Below are 19373 nucleotides of genomic sequence, written 5' to 3' on the forward strand. Positions count from 1 at the left end.
GACAAACTCAAGCACAAATAACAAACAAGTGTGTGTGTGTGTGTGTGCGTGTGTGTATGTGTGTGTCAGAGACAAAGAAAGAGGAACCAAGATGGCGGTTGTAGTCAAAGAAACAAGATGGCCGAGAGCCAAAATGGCGGTCACGCTCTTTTGGAGGGTGACGTCACGGAGTGTTCCGTTGAAAGGACTACAAAAATGGCCAAACCGGAATTGGGGAACTCACGTTCGTTTGACTACAAAAATGGCCGAAACGTGACTTGGAGTAGTCACGCGTGGATACAAATTCAAAAATGACAATGATTTTGCTGAATCATATGTCTAGAATTCCAAAAATGGTGGACATGAATACGTCACCCAAAGCTAGTCAAATGAACGAACGCGCAAGATTTGAACAACGGCAATGGTTACACCACCGTTGGCCTCGTGTGCACTTTATTGCACACAAGATGAATTTGTAGGGAAAGTGACCGGCTGTAACACAAAAGGTGGACGTGCTACCACGAGGCGTCCGTCTCTGAAATCATAAAAGGGAGATATCACGAGACACACATATCTTATGTCATAGCGAGGTCATCAACCATAAGTCTCCAACAGGTCACCCATAAGATTACGTGTGTGCGCACGTAACCCCTGATGTGTGTGTACACTCCCGCTCCACGGCGTGGAGGGGCTCAAATCAGCTCGTGATGAGTGAAAAGGGAAAGCAAACAACGTGTTTTATAACGTAAAACAAACAGCAATAAAAAGAGGGACACGGCGGTCCACAAAACTCACAAAGAACAAAGAATGTAGCTCACAAGCATACAATCCAGAGCGTTTTTGGTGAACACGGTGCAGTTTTGGCTCGTCCGGGGAGATGAAAGACTGCGGCCTAGGCGGGGAAAATATCCAGACATCTGTGGGCTCCCTTATGAGTAATAGTTGCATAGGCGAAAGCTGATGCTTCCAGCAACACGTAACTCTGGGACTGCGTTGAAATGAGTCTGCCGCTGTATTTATCTCCTCCAGCTGCAGCGGAAACTGATGCGTTCAGGTGCGCTCGCAGACAATGGGAGATGGGAGTTTCAAACCTGGGGGGGCTGTGACAAGCAGGCCCCACCTACGGGACATAAGGGTCATTGCACTTTCCTTTGTTTAACAGGCTTTGTTAGTGCAAGGAGGCCGCATTTAAGCATTGAGCTGCATGCAGGCCGATCCGACGTCAGAACCATGTAGACGGTCCCAACACAACAACTCTGAATGACGGTGACCACCTGTGTGTCTAGCCGACACAAGACAATGAGCAGTCCAACAAGCGAAACCGAGTGCAAGGAAACTGACAAAGAAGAAGAAATTGTACTGAAGAAAGGTCATACCATTTTGGTTATTTGGAAATAGTTCGGCTACCTGAAGTCTGACAAAGGACAGACCACCATTAGGTGCAAAATGTGTCGGTGACCAGTCCTCAGCAGAACTGGAAACACCACCAACCTCTTCCATCATCTCAAAAGGTTCCATCCAAAACAGTACTCCGAGAGCATGAGTTAGCGCTATCATGCTAGCGTCAGCCTCCCCTCAAGTAGCCAACAGCTATGCCCTGTCATTCCCAGGAAAGAGTGCATTTGTCCCACTGTCTGTGTCATTGAAGCCTTGGTTACTGCTTCCACCTGTGAGGGGGCAATTAGTCTCTTATTCCCACACAGCTGCCTGCCAAGATACTCAACCCTCTGCTGACAGTACTGTAGTTTATAGTCTCTCTGCCTGCCAGGCATTGTCCAAGAATGGGTTCGAGTTGTGCTCTCCCCCAATCTTCCTCCCATTTCTCAGGATTTTACGGGCTTCACTTCAACCTACTTGGCGTGGTCTTCCTGCAGTGTTGTGTAGTGAGTGTTGTGGCCAGGCCACCATTTCCTAATAGCTGCCAAGCAGGTCTTCCTCCTCTTCAGTACCTTCAGATGCTATTGTGTCGTCCAACTGCACACAAAACTTTCCTCCACCATTCAGCCTCCTTACCATGGCGACATGATCCCATCACTGATTTCCTGCAGATGTTGATGCATGTGCTGTGGATGAAAATTCTCTCAGCTGTTCCTCCATTTTCTCACGGATTGGTTCTCTCAGCTCTTCCTCTATTTCCCTGAGGGCAGTTTTCATCCATATTGTTGACTTGTCATGTCTCCGGGAAAACTGTTAGAACCTGTCCCCTGATGCTGATTTGGGTGTGCTCATTTTTCGATACATCTTGTCAGGTTTTGGTTGGTTTCTCCTTACTCATCCCTTCTTGCACAGTTCATTGAGATCTCTTATTTCTTGCTCTGCATCCCTCTCCTACCCTTTTTCCTGATTATAATAAATAATAGTGTTCCTTTTTCTTACAGTTACAGGATACTGTCCTGTCTCAAGGGGAGCTCTGTCCTGTGGATGTCCTAGGATGTTGTTGCATTATTAACTCCACTGGCGCTGACTCTCCCATGTCCTCTTCCCTGTCCGGCCCCCATGTAGCCTTTTCTTGCACTGCTTGCTAGTGCTCTTGGGTATTCCGGCTGATCAGCTGAATCTTTTGTGCGTATAAGCACAATTAGTTTCTTGGAATTTGCCAAAAAGTAAAGAGACAAGGCTCATAGACACCCGCTAAGAATCGCGTATTGACCCCACCCCACTATTCCCCATTATTCCCTCTACCCGCAGGCAAAGTGTCATTGTACGTCACTGACATCACTGACGTCAAGTTTCACATCATGAATGCACCCGAAGCAGTTGTAACAGAAGAGAAAACAGCAATACACCCCTTGTGAAAGAAGCGTCTGTAAAACGGTGGATAAATTCTTTTGAGCAAAAATGACTCGTTTCACTATAATAATTTCAGCCATTCGGTGCAATAACATTTGGAAAGTCTAGAAGAGCCACACGATCAAATTATATTATCCCCATTCAAGTAAGTTAGTTCGTAAGTTAGCCGGCTCGGTCGGCGATCCAGTTATTTCCATAGCTGGGAAGTTTAGCTTTTTTGGTCTCAAAACACCACTGAGCATCTTTCATAGGAAGGAACAGGGCTCCACCTCCAACACTGTGTCCAGACATAAAACGTCCTTGAATAGACCGAAGCCCAAATTCCTTCCTTATTTACACGCCACCCCCTGATGTTGATAACACGTCATCACTTTGCCTGGTGGAATTTAGCGTGTTCACCCGGGTCTTCCGTTTAGATCAAAGCGGAGCTGAGGTGATAAATGCAGAGTTTACACATTCCCATTACACACAAAACCCTGATCTTAGCGGGTTTAAGTGGGATATTTGACCAGTGGAAAAGGGGTATTACTAAATGCCAGATTATTCCACTCAAAACAACATCACATCCAACAATCCAAATTGTTATAACCACATTCAGAAAACAATCATCCATACTTTCTGCATCGTGGTACATGAATTACATAAATAACATGACGTGCACACATATGTTTGAAGCAGACTCTGTTGTGCCCATGTTGTTAGTTGCACTTCAGTGGTGACAGTTGTCTGTGTTTGGTTAAATCCAGCAATAATCAACTTTTTGGTTAAATTCAGCAATAATTTAAATAAAGTTTGTCTAGGTTCTTTAGAGAAGAGATGATCAGATACCTTTAACCTGGACAGAGTCCTGACACTGCACTCAGTGACACATTCAATATTTGGACAAAAAATGGCTCTGATTATTTTTAATTTAAGTGGCCACCTATAGTCTGAAGTGCAGGCAGGTCCACTCTGGTGTGAGGCTACAGTCTCTCTCTTGGCAAAATGGCTTGCCAATTAATGTTGGGTCACAAGGGACCAGGGAATGGGCCAGAGGAACTTGGATCTTGGTCCAACACTTAGAAAAATAGCTTCTTCATAGTTCAGTCAGACAAAATGCTCAAAGCAAATCACCAGAGATGTGCAGAGTCTGTTGCAATAGAGTTTATTGTTTTCTCCAAGACAGCAACACCAAAAAACCAGAGCAGGTCCCAGGACCATACTGACTCAGACCTCTCAAGGCTCCTGCTTTTATTCTCGTAGAGATCTCTGAGGAGTCTCCTCCAATTTTCTGAAAAAAACATTCTTACTGAGACTCTATGAGTTTCTATTAACGTAATTTGTAGCCCAAGATTCTACAGCCTTTTATAGTCAGGGCAATAGAAAGAAGATAGAGCATGGGAAAGAGGATAGAACAATGGAGAGAAGCAAGGGTATATGTCTCGTCAAAACTTAGTTTTTCACAATATGTCATCTCTTTCTTTCACTTGCTTTTAAGAACAAATGTGCAAGCTAGCCAGACCAAGATCTTTAGACACAAGGCATTGGAAACACTACTGAATGCTGATGAATGGTTATCACTCCTGCTGAGCAGGTGGCACCTTGCATGGTAGCCTCTGCCACTAGTCTATGAATGTGTGTATGAATGGATGAATGCTGACTTGTGTTTTAAAGCACTCTGAGTGGTTGCTAAGCCTAGAGAAGTGCTATATAAATACAGTCCATTTACCATTTAATGCTTTTGTCCACAGGGGCCGCCAGAATGCACAAAAAATTAACGTGCCCTGTAGCTGTTTTAAGTAATTGAAATCAATTTTAAACTACTGTTGCACATTTTATATTGTATCAACACTGATTTTCATTTGTTTATATCAGGTGATTGGTTACATCCTTCTCTATTGGTTGAGAACATTCAGTAAGTCATGAACTAATTCTATGTTCCTGACTTGCAAGTTAGTTAAGTGGGTTTTAGGATGTTTGCGTTGTTTATCCGTTGGCCCTCATTTATCAATCTAACGTAGAAACCAGCGCAGATCCGAGCACAGAAATCATCTTACAACAGGGTTTACATGTGATTCATGAAACGTTCGTATCTTGCCGATCACAGCGTAAGAATGATTGGGCGTTGATAAATGTGGCAGCTGAAAACAATCGTCATGTAAATATCACGCCCTTAAATATTCTCAGTTTAGAGACCTCGCCCCTAGAGTTTACGACATGGAGATGCGTAATATGTCCAAGAAGAGGAACTTTTCCGACCTTGAAATTGAGACCATAACATCGCACAAACAATTAAACAAATTAGTTTTATTTGGCAGCCTGAAAAGTGGCATCAAAGGAAGTCGGAAGAATGCCATATGGAAAGAAATCACTGCTGCGGTCAACAGCGTTGCCGTCGTCAATCGAACTCCAGTTGAGGTTTGAATATTTAATTTATACATCCACAATATGTATAGTCATACATGTGTATATGTATATTTATAATCGATTATATCGCAATTTATATTTAGGTCAAGAAAAAATGGCCAGACCTCAAACTCGCCAGGATGCATTGACCCAGATAGAGGAGCGGGTGGCTGCGCTGATCGGGTTCGCTTCAATTTCGGGCATAAGTGGCGGAGGAGACACAGACGCACCACCTGAGTCTGAGCCGGATAATGGTAAACATTTAATAGCCTACTAATATTTTTTGCACAGGGTTCGGGTCCCTGAATGCTTGAAGCATTTTGGCTGTTTAGCCTATATTTAAATTAACCACAGCCGTATGGTGCTGGAAAAACTTGCTAATGCACCTTGAAAAGTGTTTGTATTTGACTTGGGAAAAGGTGTAGTGGGGTCGGCGTCATTGGGGGGCAATGCCCCCCAAATAAGTTGCTGTGCCCCCCCTTTCCCCCACCCTCACCCGCCTGCAGTCCAGCCTTTTGGTTCCAAACTTTATATGTTATTAATCTGTGTATTAATCTATTTATTAAAGTCACTATACAGTGAGGATTAGATTTAAAAAATAATAAAAACAAAGTAATCAGAAAAACAGTGTTGATCATTTGCATACAGTCACGTTTGGGTAAGTAGTGTGCTCATTGGTCAGGTGTTGATCTGTTGACCTATGACCTGAAGGCTTGACGATGTCAAGTTGACGTTGTCGTCACATTCAAATAAGCGCGTGTAGCGGAGTCTATTCTGCGTTGTGTCTCGGTTAAAATAGGACAGGACGACCACGTGGATTCAGGCACATTTATTACTCCTGCATGAAAACAGCAGAGCACAGTGGTTTTCTGAAATGGTTTCTTCACAAGGATTATTGCGCCTTCTCCCATTGAATCCAGAGAAAAAGGGACCATTGCTATTCCGGTGACAGGTCATCTCAGCGCAATGGGAGAATCCATTAAACTAATTTCTCTTTAAACACATACCAGCCACCCAAAACCACAACCCCTGGGTTCGGTGCGATTCAAAATAAAGAAAATAATTTACTTTTACATTTTTAACAACACAATAGCTCCAAGAAAATAAATATAAAGATGCGGAAGTTACCCACCCTTTCTGAAGTGAACTTTACCGCCTTTCAAAATAAAAGTTCTTGGAGCACGTATTGGTTCCTATCAAAATAAAAACTGATAGTCATAATCTAGGGTAACAACAACTCCATGCTACACGTGCATGGAGCTCACAGTGAGCTAACTTACGCCAACGAACATTTGCTAAAAATATAAATGGATATCAGAAAGTGGTTACATGGTGGTGCTGCTGCTTCTGCAAGGCCTCCTTCGGCTCTGCCGGCAACGGAAGAGGGAGCAAGTGCACCCAGAGCCGCCACTTCTGAAGCGCAGGAGCCTGCAGCTAATGTTAGCCGTGATAGCAGCGACCATGGCAACGATGAAGCTGTGGCTAGCGGGAGTGCTAGCTGCCGAAGACAAACCATAGATGATCTCGGGACTGAACAGCCTAACCAAGTTGTTTTACATTACCCAGCCAGCATTTTCAGTGGGAGGAAGCGTTCATTTGTCTCTGCTTGGTACCACAACCGTGACTGGCTTGAATACAGCGTCAAAGCGGATGCAGCATTTTGCTTTTGTTGTCGGCAGTTTAGCACGCAAAGGAGGTCTCAGGATGTATTCGTCACTGTGGGATTTCATAACTGGAAAAACGCAGTGGAAAGAGATTAAGGATTGCTTAAACATGAATCGTCAAAGGAGCATCTCAACTGTTACACACTGTGGAAGGAGCGTGAAAGACGTGTCAATACTGGAAAGGAGATCTCGACACTTGTCAATTCAGATCAACTACAAAAAAACAGGTATTACATTTCCTCGCTCATTGATGTTGTGGGATTTCTGGTGGAAAACCAGTTGCCTTTACAAGGAAAAGTAGAGGCTTTTGATAACATGTCTGAGGGAGGGAGTGGACTTTTCCTCTCATTACTGGACTAAACGATTAAAAAGGACCCTGAACTGGCAGATGTTGTGAAAACAGTCCCTCGCAACGCTGTCATGACATGCAAAATGAACTCATTAATACACTCAGCAGTGTGGTAACTGAGGCTATAGTGGAGGAGGTAAGCGACTCAATTTACACTCTGAAAGTGGATGGAACTCGTGACCCAAACAGGTGTGAAAATATATCAGTTGTCCTGAGATTTGTGAATGGATCATATGAGGTTACCGAGTGCCTAATGATAGCAACAGCTGATAAAGGTGACGCACAGACACTGACCGACACCGTTTTGGCAGAGCTGAACAAAGCTGGACTGGATACATCAAAGATTCTCAGCCAGGTTTTTGATGGGGCTGCTCTGATTTCTGGGAAACATGGCAGTGTCCAAAAGCTACTGCAAGAGAAACTGAATCGTGAGATACCATATGTACACTGTCTTAATCACCAGCTGCGCTTAGTTGTAGTACATGCAATGTCAGCTAAGACAGCTGTAGAGGACTTTTTTCATGTGTGCAACGCCCTTTACAAGTTCTGCAAGAAGCCCACCACTGCTGTGCATTACAAGGGTGTGCACCTCAAACGCCTGCTGGAACAGAGATGGATGGGACATCTTGCCACCGTGACCGTTGTTTTAAACTCATTTAACGACATAACATCTCTCTTGACTGACATTGACTCTGTTCTCGCCCATGGCGCGGAGACATGAATGGAAGCTGCAGGCCTGTTGCGTGAGATGACCAAGCCCAGTTTCCTATTCATTGCCAAGTTAGTCCACACTGTTCTCGCCCTGCTGGACCCACCAAACAAGCTTCTACAGAGAGAAGACACTGACTTAATGACAGGGTATTTAAGTATTAAGTATTGTGGCCTGCGCAACAACCTGTGTGCGGAAACTCCGCTGTGATGAGGAATTTAATAAAGTGTGGGACTTTTCCACAGCTGCCAGCGCATCACAACCCACATTGTCCAAACGGAGACGCAAGGCAAATACGCAAATGGACGCGTATGTCGTTGTGGGAACTACAGGACAGAGAGATGATGACACCAAAAGTGAGCTTCAGAGACTGTACTACAGCATTGTAGATTCAGTACTTGGAGAAATGGATCATAGATTCAGTGAGCGCAACTCACAGCTGGCTGGTGCACTTTCTGCGCTAAATCCAGAGAGCACCACATTCCTTGACGTCAGTGCTGTCAAGCACATTATGGACCTGTCACGAGTGGATGTCATTGAGACAGAGTTCAAAGTTGCTAAACAGTTTTTAATGTACCTTATTTTGCCCGCCGTGGCGTACTTGTTTATAACACTTAAAGCTGAATGGGTTTTTGTCCTGTCTGAATTTATGCTGCATCTGGCTGTGTGGTCTATTACAGTTGTTCCAGTGATTCGCAATGGCTGCGTGCATGCGTGAAAGAGAGAGAGGCTGTGTGTGTGTGTGTGTGTGTGAGAGAGAGAGAGAGAGAGAGACAGAGAGAGAGAGAGGGAGAGAGAGAGAGAGGGCTGTAATTTTTTGACAACGCGAGTACACTATGCGGTGCCTATGTGAAAACGTGCTCCTTTGGATGTTTTGGTATAAGACATGGATTAGTGTGTTGATTGTTGACAGAAAACTGATATTATCACGTATTTACATCGTATATTGAGTTGTTGAGTGGCAGAAAGTGACCCCCCGCATTCACTGAATGCCCCCCGGTGAGATGTGCTCTGATGCCGACTCTGAGGTGTAGGAACCATGTTTGTAGTTTAAATAATTACACGGTTGCAGTCAGAGTTTATTTCTTTATTTAAATGATGTTTCAGATCATTCGAGTGGTGTTGTTCAGGCTTCGGCTGAAGTAACCGGTCTGGAGCCAGTCCCACAGAGCCAGTCAACTGCGAGCTGTGTGTGCGGGCGCGTGTCCTCCGCCGCCTGTGCAGGCACACTACCACGACCCTGGATTCTGTTAGTAGAGGTCCTGGAAAAACAAACCGAAATGTGTCGGTCAATGGCGGAGATAAATCGCTCACTTATAGCAATAAACAACACTTTAAAAGAGATAAACGAAAACCTGAAACGTGCATCACATGAATAAAATGTTTGACTAAATATTGTGCATTGTCTGTTTCCCTGTATTGAATAGTTGCCAAACATAAGTATGTAACACTTTACATTTTAGAAGCGATGAATGAGGTCCTGTCTCCTTCATATAGCCTCCAGTTGGGGCTCTGCTGGCCATGGCTCTCTGGGCATAGGTTCATCTGGCTGCACCGGGACATAAAATGGCACCCTGTTATCCTGCACAATATTGTGCAGAACCCCACAGGCTAAAATGATATTGCAAACTTTCTCTGGCATGTACAATAGGGTTCCCCCCGTGGATCCTAGACAGAGCCATCTGCCCTTAAGCAGCCCGATGCAGTGCTCCACCGTGGCCCGTGTGCGTATTTGCGCATGGTTGAATCTGCGCTCCTGCTCTGTTGTAGGGTTTGCGAGTGGAGTTACCAGGTATTCCTTGAGGGGATAACCTTTGTCACCTAGCACATGAATCACACCAAAATGTCAGTAATTTGATTACTTTTAGAATATTAATTTAACGCAGTAGTTAGGCTACTCACCGAGGAGATGACTCTGGCCCTGCAGTGCGCCATCCTGTAGCCGTGTCCCTACGCTGCTGTTTTGCCAAATGAAGGAGTCATGCGTCCCCCCGGGCCACCAGGCTACCACGTTTAGGAGAGAGAGCGTGGCATCACAAATGACCTGAACGTTTATGGAGTGATAGTTTTTACGATTGATGAATGCGTAATCATTCATGGATGGTGGCTTCAGATGCACATGGGTACAATCAATCGCACCAATCACATTAGGAAACCCAGCAATCTCATAAAATTCTCTCTTAATCACAGTTTGCTGAGCATCATTGTAAGGAAATTGAATGTATTGCCGGAAAGGGACTTGATAGCCGCCAACACTGCTGGCATCGTTCTGCTAATGGTTGGCTGTGACATACCGGACCTATCCCTGATCTCCTGCTGAAAGGTCCCGGTGGCCAAAAACCCCAATGTGGCGAGCACCTGCATTGGCACAGGTATGGCATTCGAGCGTCGGGTTTCTCTCCTTAACTGAGGCTCCAAATCGTGGCATAATTCCAAAAGGAGATGCCTTGGGAGACGAAAGCGACTCAATAGCCACTCTCCATAAAAAGATCCCTGTGGTCCCGAAAAACCCTCTCACGTCTTACGGGCACATATAGGTCTTCTAACAGAGCCAGATCTGCCATTGTCGAGATGTGATGACTGTCAAAGCTCTTGTTTAAATAGGTAACTGAGTAAGCATCTAACCTATCACATCACTTTCAATTTAGTTTAGTTGCTTGTAATTATGTCACCTGCCTCAAAATCTCAAAATCTTTCTCAAAATGAAAGAGAAATTAATATTACAGCAATAAACTGTTTACCCTGTTAATTGCAAACTATTTGAAACTAGTAGGCTACCTTTAATGTCAGGGATATATGGTCTAATAACAATTCTCAGACTCCGCCAGATTTACTATGCTGCACCGCAAATCAACACTGACTTGAACACTTGCGTACACGAGTTGAGACTTAACATGAGATTGATCGTAGCCGCTGCTCACATCCAAATTGATAAATTCCGAGCTTTGCGTGGAAATGACCGTATGCCCAGTTTTCTGTCGTACGTTCGTTTGATAAATGAGGGCCGTTGTGTTTTGATTGACGCACAAGACCTGTGCGTTACATCATCACAGGGTGAAGTTTCTTGCCAGAATATTTCAATACCAGGGCCAATATGATCCATGTATCATCCGTTCATTCAATTTGATCTGGCAAACGAGAAATGAAAAAACAAGTGAGAATTCTGTTTATTCGTTCTTTCTGTATACACCAAAGATTGTAAAAAGACATTTGTTTTCTCATCTTCAGCTTGAAATGGAAATGTTTATAAATAAGGAAACAAAAACAAAATAAGTTAAATTTATGTTGTTCTTCTTCAGTGTCTGCATTGCTGGCAGTGGTGAGCAGATTGCCAGGTGTACTTTCCCCTTGAAACACACTGACTTCTTCGGCTCACAGCTGTGTCTCTGAGCTAGAGAGCGGACAGGCTATGTCTGCAGGGAGGGCCTCCTCTCCATATAAACCCGGCTTGAATGACTTGGTTTTCGGCAAGCTGGCGTTTGCCACTGGGCTGCTCCTTGAGGGGCTTCATGCCCTTCAGACATTCAGCCTGTCCACTCTGCAACAGCTGATAAGTGTAGTGTGTTTACTGGGGAAGCTACAGGTCACAATCTCCATTATTACATTTCTGGGGAGGTGCACTCAGGCTACGGCATATAGCAGAGGCTACACCGTAGGTATGGTGTTTCATCCCTCTTCAACACAGAAGCATAAAAGTGTGTCGGAAGCATTGCATTTCCCGCTTCTCCTCCGATGCTTAGCGGTGGTGCTGATAATGGGATTGTGACCTATAGTTTCCCCAGTGTAGAAGACAAATTAATCCTTCAGGTCCAATTCTGTTGCTGGTTCAGATGAGTTTTAATTACTGATCAGTAGAGACAGAAGTTCACAACAGGAATGCAAAGTTCTCTCTGACCAGAGTGACTTTCTGGTCAGTATTATATACAGGCAACAGGAAACAATAGGTTTGGGCTCAGCAACAGGGGGGTGGGCGACTGGGAGACCATGCTCCAAAGTCTGGGTTGATTTACACATGCTCAATACACAACTGTCTAAAAGCAAAAAGCTAATTAATCGCTGCGCTTCCTGGGTAAAACATCACACTTGTGTTGATTAAATTACTATTGTAATGTGGAAGGGCTAAGGCTAATCAAAGGGACCCAGCTCTAGACTGTCTTCACAATATACCAAAGTTTTACTCACAGAGATCTATTTAGTTGTAGTATCTATAGTTGTCTATTAATCAATGTAAAATGCTTTGAGCTCACTGTCATGTAGAAGGGACGACACCAAATCAAACAAAGAAAATATAACAGAAAAGTAATAACAGCAAAATTATTTTATTCTACACCAGTAAACAGTCCCTCCTGACCAGCCAGCTGCTGTTCTTCTTGGATTAATACTCCGGCTTAATACTCCTTCAGAGCCTCTCTCCGCTGCCGGAGTGTCTCTTGGCACAAGAGACTGGACAGGCTGAATGTCCGAAGGGCAGGCTGCCCCTCAACGAGCAGCCCAGTGGCAAATGCTGGTTTGCTGAAACTGTATTTACAAAGCATCTTTATTATTTTGAGAATAATAAAGATGCATTGTCTGTGTTCATTTCATAAAATCATAAGAGTGTGAAAACTTGAAAAAGAACATGGGACCACTTATGAAGGCTATGTCAACAGTCCAGGGGACTCACTTATAAATCTTGCTACTTTCTTAGAAATTGGGATGTTTTGTAAAAATACTTTGTAAAAATACTACTTACTTACACAAATAAAATGTGTGTAAATCTATGGACTTTGACCCACATGTACAAACATTTTGGAGACTGGGGAAACTGGCAATACAAATGATGAGGTGGTAAATTAAAGCCTGATTGTAGAAATCAAAGGTGAGAGGCCTGATTTTACGCATAATGATGCATCTCACATTTATTTTCATATCCATGTTGTCATAAACATTCAAACCAGCAGTGTCACTCATGCAGTTGCACTTTCCTACTAGTGCTTGTAGTGAAGAATAATTGTTCCATAAACACTGTTCCATTTAAAAATATCAGCCAACTCAAATCATAAATCAATATTTCCTCAGTCATCATTGTCTCACCATCACATTCCCCTCCCCCGGAGTGCAGTGGAGAGGACCGGACTGTTTGGTAACTAACTAATCAAATTATCATCGTCAGTAGAAATCCAAGATTGCATCAAACTGCATTAAAGAATCAATACTGTGCATATGCATAAGTACGATTTTAGTTTTCATTTAGTTGTGTGTGAAATTGCTGCAGTGGACACAACTGTGCTGTCAGGTGCATACTGTGCACTGCCTGCAGTCTGTGTACACACACTCTGCCTTCTCCAGTCAGCTGACTGGTACATCCTCACCACCTGCACATATGGATAGTATAAATTATCAGAGCCTGGTAATAAAGCCAGTGGCTGTTTTCACAGAATCGTTACTCCAAATCCTCATTGTGAGTCCTAATGATGGAGGCCATGTTCACCATGACTAAACTTCAATTAATAAATAGATAGTGTTCTCGTATCAAACTTCATTTTCAAATGATATATGATTCTACCGTGTACAAAACAGTAAGTCAGAGGTGCCCCAGAAGCTCCGTTGGTAGAGTGTGTGCCCCATGTACAGTAGAGAGGCTGTGTCCTCGCTGCAGTAGCCCAGGGTTCGAATTTGAACTGTGGCTTTTTGTTACATGTCATCCCCCCTCTCTCTCATCCTGTTTCCTGTCACTGTTCAATCTGTTATATGTAATAAACCATTTTCTGCTTGTTTCACAGCGGTTACATTTAAAAGGTCAAATAAACACGCCCACACCTCCATGTAACCCTGCAGGAAAGCTCTTCACAGCTGGATTTTGTGCCAATTCAGTTGAACCACATGCTTCCACTTTTTACCTCTCTGCTCTGTGTGTATGAAGCTCACCCTGACCTGCAGCTCACACAGACAGTACAGAGGAAAGAGACAGGATGACAATGTAACCTGGTCGCTTAATTTTTACAAAATCCATAACTCACGCTGTTATTGGCCAGGATAAAGGTAGATGGTAGTGTCTCTGCAGAAATAGACACCGCCACACACTTACTGTGGGTCTGAAGTGATGAAGTGAAGGGATTATTTTTTTTGAGTCTTTACAATTTTTTTTTCTTGACAATCCTTCTTTTAATGCCTTTAAAATCTCCGATGTCAAATGACTCTGGAGTTAAACATTGAGTTTTGGTATTGTACTGGCACCAAGCACACTAGAACTGTAGACAATCATTGGTGAGAAGTCATACGTTTCTAGATCAAATGAATCTGTTTAATAATGTAGTCCTTCTGTGTACCAGAGTGAATACACAGCAGGACAATCTGTCTGGAGTTCAGCTCTACCCGGTGGAGATGGTCACAGTGGAAGAGTCACTCAAGTAAGATTTTGTGTCTACGTGTGAGTCTGTGCTTTACCACCACAATTTTATACAACCCTAATTCCAAAAAAGTTGGGACGCTGTGTAAAACATAAATAAAACAGAATGTGATTATTTGCTAATCCTTTATGACATGCCCAATTGAAAACAGTACAAAGTCAATATATTTAATGTCTGACTTCCTCAACTTCATTGATTTTTGCAAATAAAAGCTCATTCTGAATTTGATGGCAGCATCACCTTTCAAACAAGTTGGTACAGGGGCAACAAAAGACTGGGAAAGTTGTAGAATGCTCCAAAAACACCTTGTGGACCATTCCACAGGTAAACAGGTTCATTGGTAACATGTGATAGTATCATGATTCTATAAAGGATAAAACCACATGGGCTAAGAACACCTTGTAAAACTGTGTCAGCATTCCCTTGTGAAGTTCCAGTGATGGTTGAATGTTTTTTACTTGTGTGTTTTAGCTAAAGTCTACATGTAGGTTAATGCTCAATGTGTACTGCTGCTATGTCTGCAAAGTTAATCTTATCCTTCCTGTTTCCTCCCTAATGTCTCTCCCTCTCCAGTGGGCAGGACAATGATAACAGCGTCACAACACCAAAGGTACAGTGTGCTAAACTTCAGAAGTTCTCTTACTTTGAGTCAAGTGACACCACAAAAGCATTCATAATAGTAAATGACACCTAACTGTAATGTGACAGTGAATAGCTGTCACATTACAGTGATATTGTATTGACATTTTTTACGATTTAAAATTATATTTTATATGTATTTTATGTTAAACTTCAGTCACTAGAGTGATGCTTTTATTTGGAGAGACTACCAACAAGTTACAGAAAACCAAAAGTAAGGAAGATTCACCAAGCTCTGATCATCTTTGTGAGACTCTGTACTGATAGCAAGTTCAAAATCTTCATTAAGTCTATTTTTGATGGTATGACAGATGTCTACATCATGTGTCTAATGGCATAACAAATGTGATCAACACAAATATAATGTTTTGGGGAGTTTGTTGTGTTTCCATAAGTATAGATTGTAGCCTATACCTATAATGACACATCTATGCCTCGAAGACTAGCGGCAGTTAATAATAATTCAATATGAAACAGGCTTCCTTCAATCAATCATTTGCGTATTTTGTCTAGAAAACATCGAGCAAACAAATGCCCGTCACAGTTTAGCAGAACCCAAAGGGATACTCTAACTGTAACTTTTTCTGAGTCAACAAAGCTAAATGTATTTAATGTTTAACACATGTATATATAGCTGTTACAGTGTATTTTTGATACTACCACTGGGAGATGCCAAAGTGAACCATTTAAAAAACTGCACAGAGGCATTAAATCTCTACAATAACTTAATAATGTTTTCCTTAATAAGTATTTTTCCATGATAGAGATCAAGAAGGTGTCTTTAGATAATAAATATGTAAGTAATAGCAAATATTTAAGGTCATTTAAAACCTAAACATTTGATGCATTCTGTAGCAGCACATGGAGGAGAGTGGCTATGAGTTCCAGAAGAAGAGACAGATGATTCTAGAGAAGGCCAAGTTTGAGGCCCAGCTTGCGTGCCGGGAGTATGAATGGCATATGTCAATCAAGGTAAACCCAGCACCAAACCAGTTGATGTAGTGTAGTGCTGTGACTTATTTGGCAAACAAACCCGTTGAGCTTTTACATGTGTCATACTTCAGATACAGTATGTTACATGTGAACAGAGTGGGACCATGCTTACATTTTTGCTATACAAACGTCCAAATGTTTCACCAGTCACTTTGCCTTCTTGGGATACAGTTAATTGGTATAAAAAAAAGTATAAAAATGTATTCACTCAAGCCATAAGCTAATGTTAGCAAGCAACGGCACACACCGAGGTTGTGTGTGTCTGTGTGGTTAAAATTAGGACAACCCTCTCTGTGAATTCAGTAGTCTACTTACCAGAGACTCGGCTTCTCTCTCGTCTTTTCCCCTATAATGTAATGTTGTTTGTGAAGTAAAGTCCATTTCCCCTCCAGCTGCAGTCTGAAGTCAACATTAGAGAACACGAACACCCGAAAATGGAGGTCACCTCCGGGGATTGCTGATGCAGCAGGTTGATAAACAGGAGTGTAGATAAATCCCCGTTTTAATCCCAATAGTTTAAAAGTAATCTCTGAGCTTTCCTCCTGTTGGTAAACAGTTTCAGGTCAGAGCAGAATCCCAAGTGACACTAGGTGTTTATTCTCGAGAGGGTCTGGCTCTAATCTAGACTCTCTAGCCGGCCCCAAGCTGCTGAGCAGCTGCAGTCTGCCACTCCACAAGCATCTTTTTTTTGTTCTAATAGGAAGCCCACCATTTTCGTTTATTACACATAAAACAAAGAAGATGTGCTGTGTTAATTAGTGAGCTGCAGAGGTATGGGTAGGTGATGTTTGAACAGAGCTAGCTATTTCTTCCTCCTTCCAGTCTTTATGCTGGGCTAGGCTAACCATGTTCTGATTTCAGATCTGTACTTAACAATAAATATCTATCTTCTCATCTAATAACTGGAAAGGAGCAAATAAGTCTATAAAGCAGCCCTTTGCATTGGCAGTCAACATTACAGCACACTGCCCTGTGTGTGTTTTACAGAAACAGAGTGAAACGAGTGTAGGTTTCAGAATCAAGGTAAACAAGACTGCTTTGTTTGTAGAATATCTCCCTAGATTGGCCTATCAATGCACTGAACTAAAGGAATTAACACACAAACTGTGTGACAGACTCCGAACTTGCTGACTTCTAATCCGAAAAGATTGACATTTAAATAAAACAAAAGCACAACAACATTAATTAGGACCAGCAGTGTTAGTTTGTTTTGGGTGACAGGCTGGATGTGAAGTCAAAGAAACCATTCTGCTCAGCTGAAGTATCTTTGAGCAAAATGACAAATCCTTTTTAGCTGACCTGTGATCTCCCATCAACTCTACCTATAATTAATCTGTGATCAGTATCTGGAAGCAATGACATCTGTTCACTGGACTTTGCATTACCATTTGCATTAGAATTGAATATGCATATTACGTATGCAGAGCTTGATTTGTTTCACAACCCGTCAAGCTACATAATTTCCCTTTTTTGTTATCCTCATGTTTTTTGTCCTGTGTTGCAAGTTTCACTTTGTTAGTCACGTTTCGTTTCAGGTTTCCTCACCTCCTGCCCTCCTGTTTCCCATCTGTGATTACCTGCCTCACTCAAATGTGTTGCACGTGTGTCTCATTGTCTCCCCTCCTCTTGAGTGTTTAGTCTCTATGTTCCCTTCCCTCTCTGCCAGCCCTCTCCTAGTGTGAGTCTTTGTGTTTTGTGAGTTTAGTTAAATGAACACCACCTTTCTTTAGACCAAGCCTCTCCCTGCTGTTTCCGATACCTCTGCCTGATCTGATTGATATTCTGTGCACCAACTCATGCTGCAATAACAGACTCTGATTTTACTGGAACCGTCTGTCAAGACTACATTTTGATTCTAAGCCTTTGGTTCAGTGTTAAAATAGGGAAGTGATGCTGCTGTATGGGCTCTATGTATCTTTCCTTTGAAACGGAACAACTCGTTTGTAACCTGACAGCCTGAGTGAGCGGGAAGAGATGGAGTTTGTTTCAAGGCTCAAGGTTCATTTATTTGCCATTCTACAACACAGGGTAATACAAAAAAATGCAAGTTGTACTCCCTTTATGCAGCACTATTTTTATGGTGGAGTATTGAGGATTTTTTGAGTCCCACAGCTTGAGGAAAGAAGCTGATCCATAGTCTGGTGGTATGGTAGCAGATACTGTTGCCCAATGGCAGCAGGGTGAAGAGACTGTGGCTGGGGTGGGAGTTGTCTTTTAGTATCTTCTGGGCTCTGTGCAGACATATCATTTCAATGATATCACTGATGCTCTTTCCCATCCTGGGCTGTGCACGACCCATTCCTGTTTGTGATGTTACCAGTTATAATGCTTTCCATTGCTCCTCTGTGAAAGTTGACAAGAACTTGGCACGGAAATGTAGCTGTCTTAAGTTTCATGAAGTACAGTGTTTCATTAAGAATTGTAATTTTTTTAGCCAGGGTGGAGAGGTGTGAAGACAGGGTTAGGGTTTGTGCCCAGTGGAACCTTCAAATCAAATCAAATCAATTTTTATGTATATAGCCCCAAGTCACAATCACATTGCCTCAATGGGCTTTACAATCTGTACAGTGAACGACATCCTCTGTCCTTAGACCCTCGATTCGAGTGAGGAAAAACTTTCCATTTTGATGGGAAAAAAACCCTTTTAACGGGGGGGAAAAAAGATGGAAGAAACCTCAGGAAGAGCCACAGAGGAGGATCCCTCTCCCAGGACGGACAGACATGCAATAGATGTCGCATGTACAGAAAAGAACAATAGAATCATAGTTTACAAGTTGCACTGACAGAATATCTGATACAAATTATAATATATGTAAAGTGTGTGGATCCAGGAGATGACTGAGCAGACTAGGCATCGCCAAGTGGTGCCCGAGCCACACGACCTCCTGTCCACTGTGGTGACCTGGAAGAGGGCAGGCCACACAGGATAAATAGTAATAGACTGAGGGATCAGAGTGAAGAGGCATCAATATTTTACAGAAATACAGATATAAGGAGGTAGTGAAACAGAGGAGAGCAATGATCCAGCGGAGCCCAGGGTGTGATGATCCGGATCCGACAGTATGTGAGGCAGCAGGAGTCAGGAGAGGTAGATGGTCCCAGGGGCCCGTGGTCCATCAGAAGGGACCTTGAATGAAAAGAGAGGAGGAGGAGGAGGAGAAAGAGGAGGAGGAAGCTATAGAGAGTGAGAGAGCGACACAGCTTGCAGCTTGTGGGGACAGAAAACAAAACAAAAGTTAGAGAAATGTGATGTTAATCAGAATAAACAGGTTGTTTCTCGTCGGTAGGATAATGTGACTTCTAATACTATAGGTAACTCATTGAGACTGAGACCGACCCACTGAAGAAGCTAGCAATCCAAGTCAAGGACTAATTAAAGGCTAAGTCAAAGAAGTGAGTTTTGAGTTTAGATTTAAAGGTGTCAGTAGAGCCAGATTGTCTGATGTCAGCTGGGAGGTTATTCCAGAGGAAGGGGG

General features: G+C 42.9%; 1 protein-coding gene across 1 annotated transcript in view; it reads left to right on the forward strand.

Moving 5' to 3' along the window:
* Positions 1 to 14193: 14193 nt before the first annotated feature.
* The window catches only part of LOC141002523 (leucine-rich repeat and calponin homology domain-containing protein 1-like), a 92750-nt gene continuing 87570 nt past the window's right edge, over positions 14194 to 19373 (forward strand). Inside the window, exons 1-3 of the mRNA XM_073473875.1 lie at positions 14194 to 14265; positions 14839 to 14875; positions 15760 to 15876. Coding sequence (XP_073329976.1) covers positions 14240 to 14265; positions 14839 to 14875; positions 15760 to 15876 — 180 coding nt within the window. The 5' untranslated portion in view covers positions 14194 to 14239. The remainder of the gene's footprint in view (positions 14266 to 14838; positions 14876 to 15759; positions 15877 to 19373) is intronic.

This window comes from Pagrus major, chromosome 9, assembly GCF_040436345.1.
Source record: "Pagrus major chromosome 9, Pma_NU_1.0".
Classification (NCBI taxonomy): domain Eukaryota; kingdom Metazoa; phylum Chordata; class Actinopteri; order Spariformes; family Sparidae; genus Pagrus; species Pagrus major.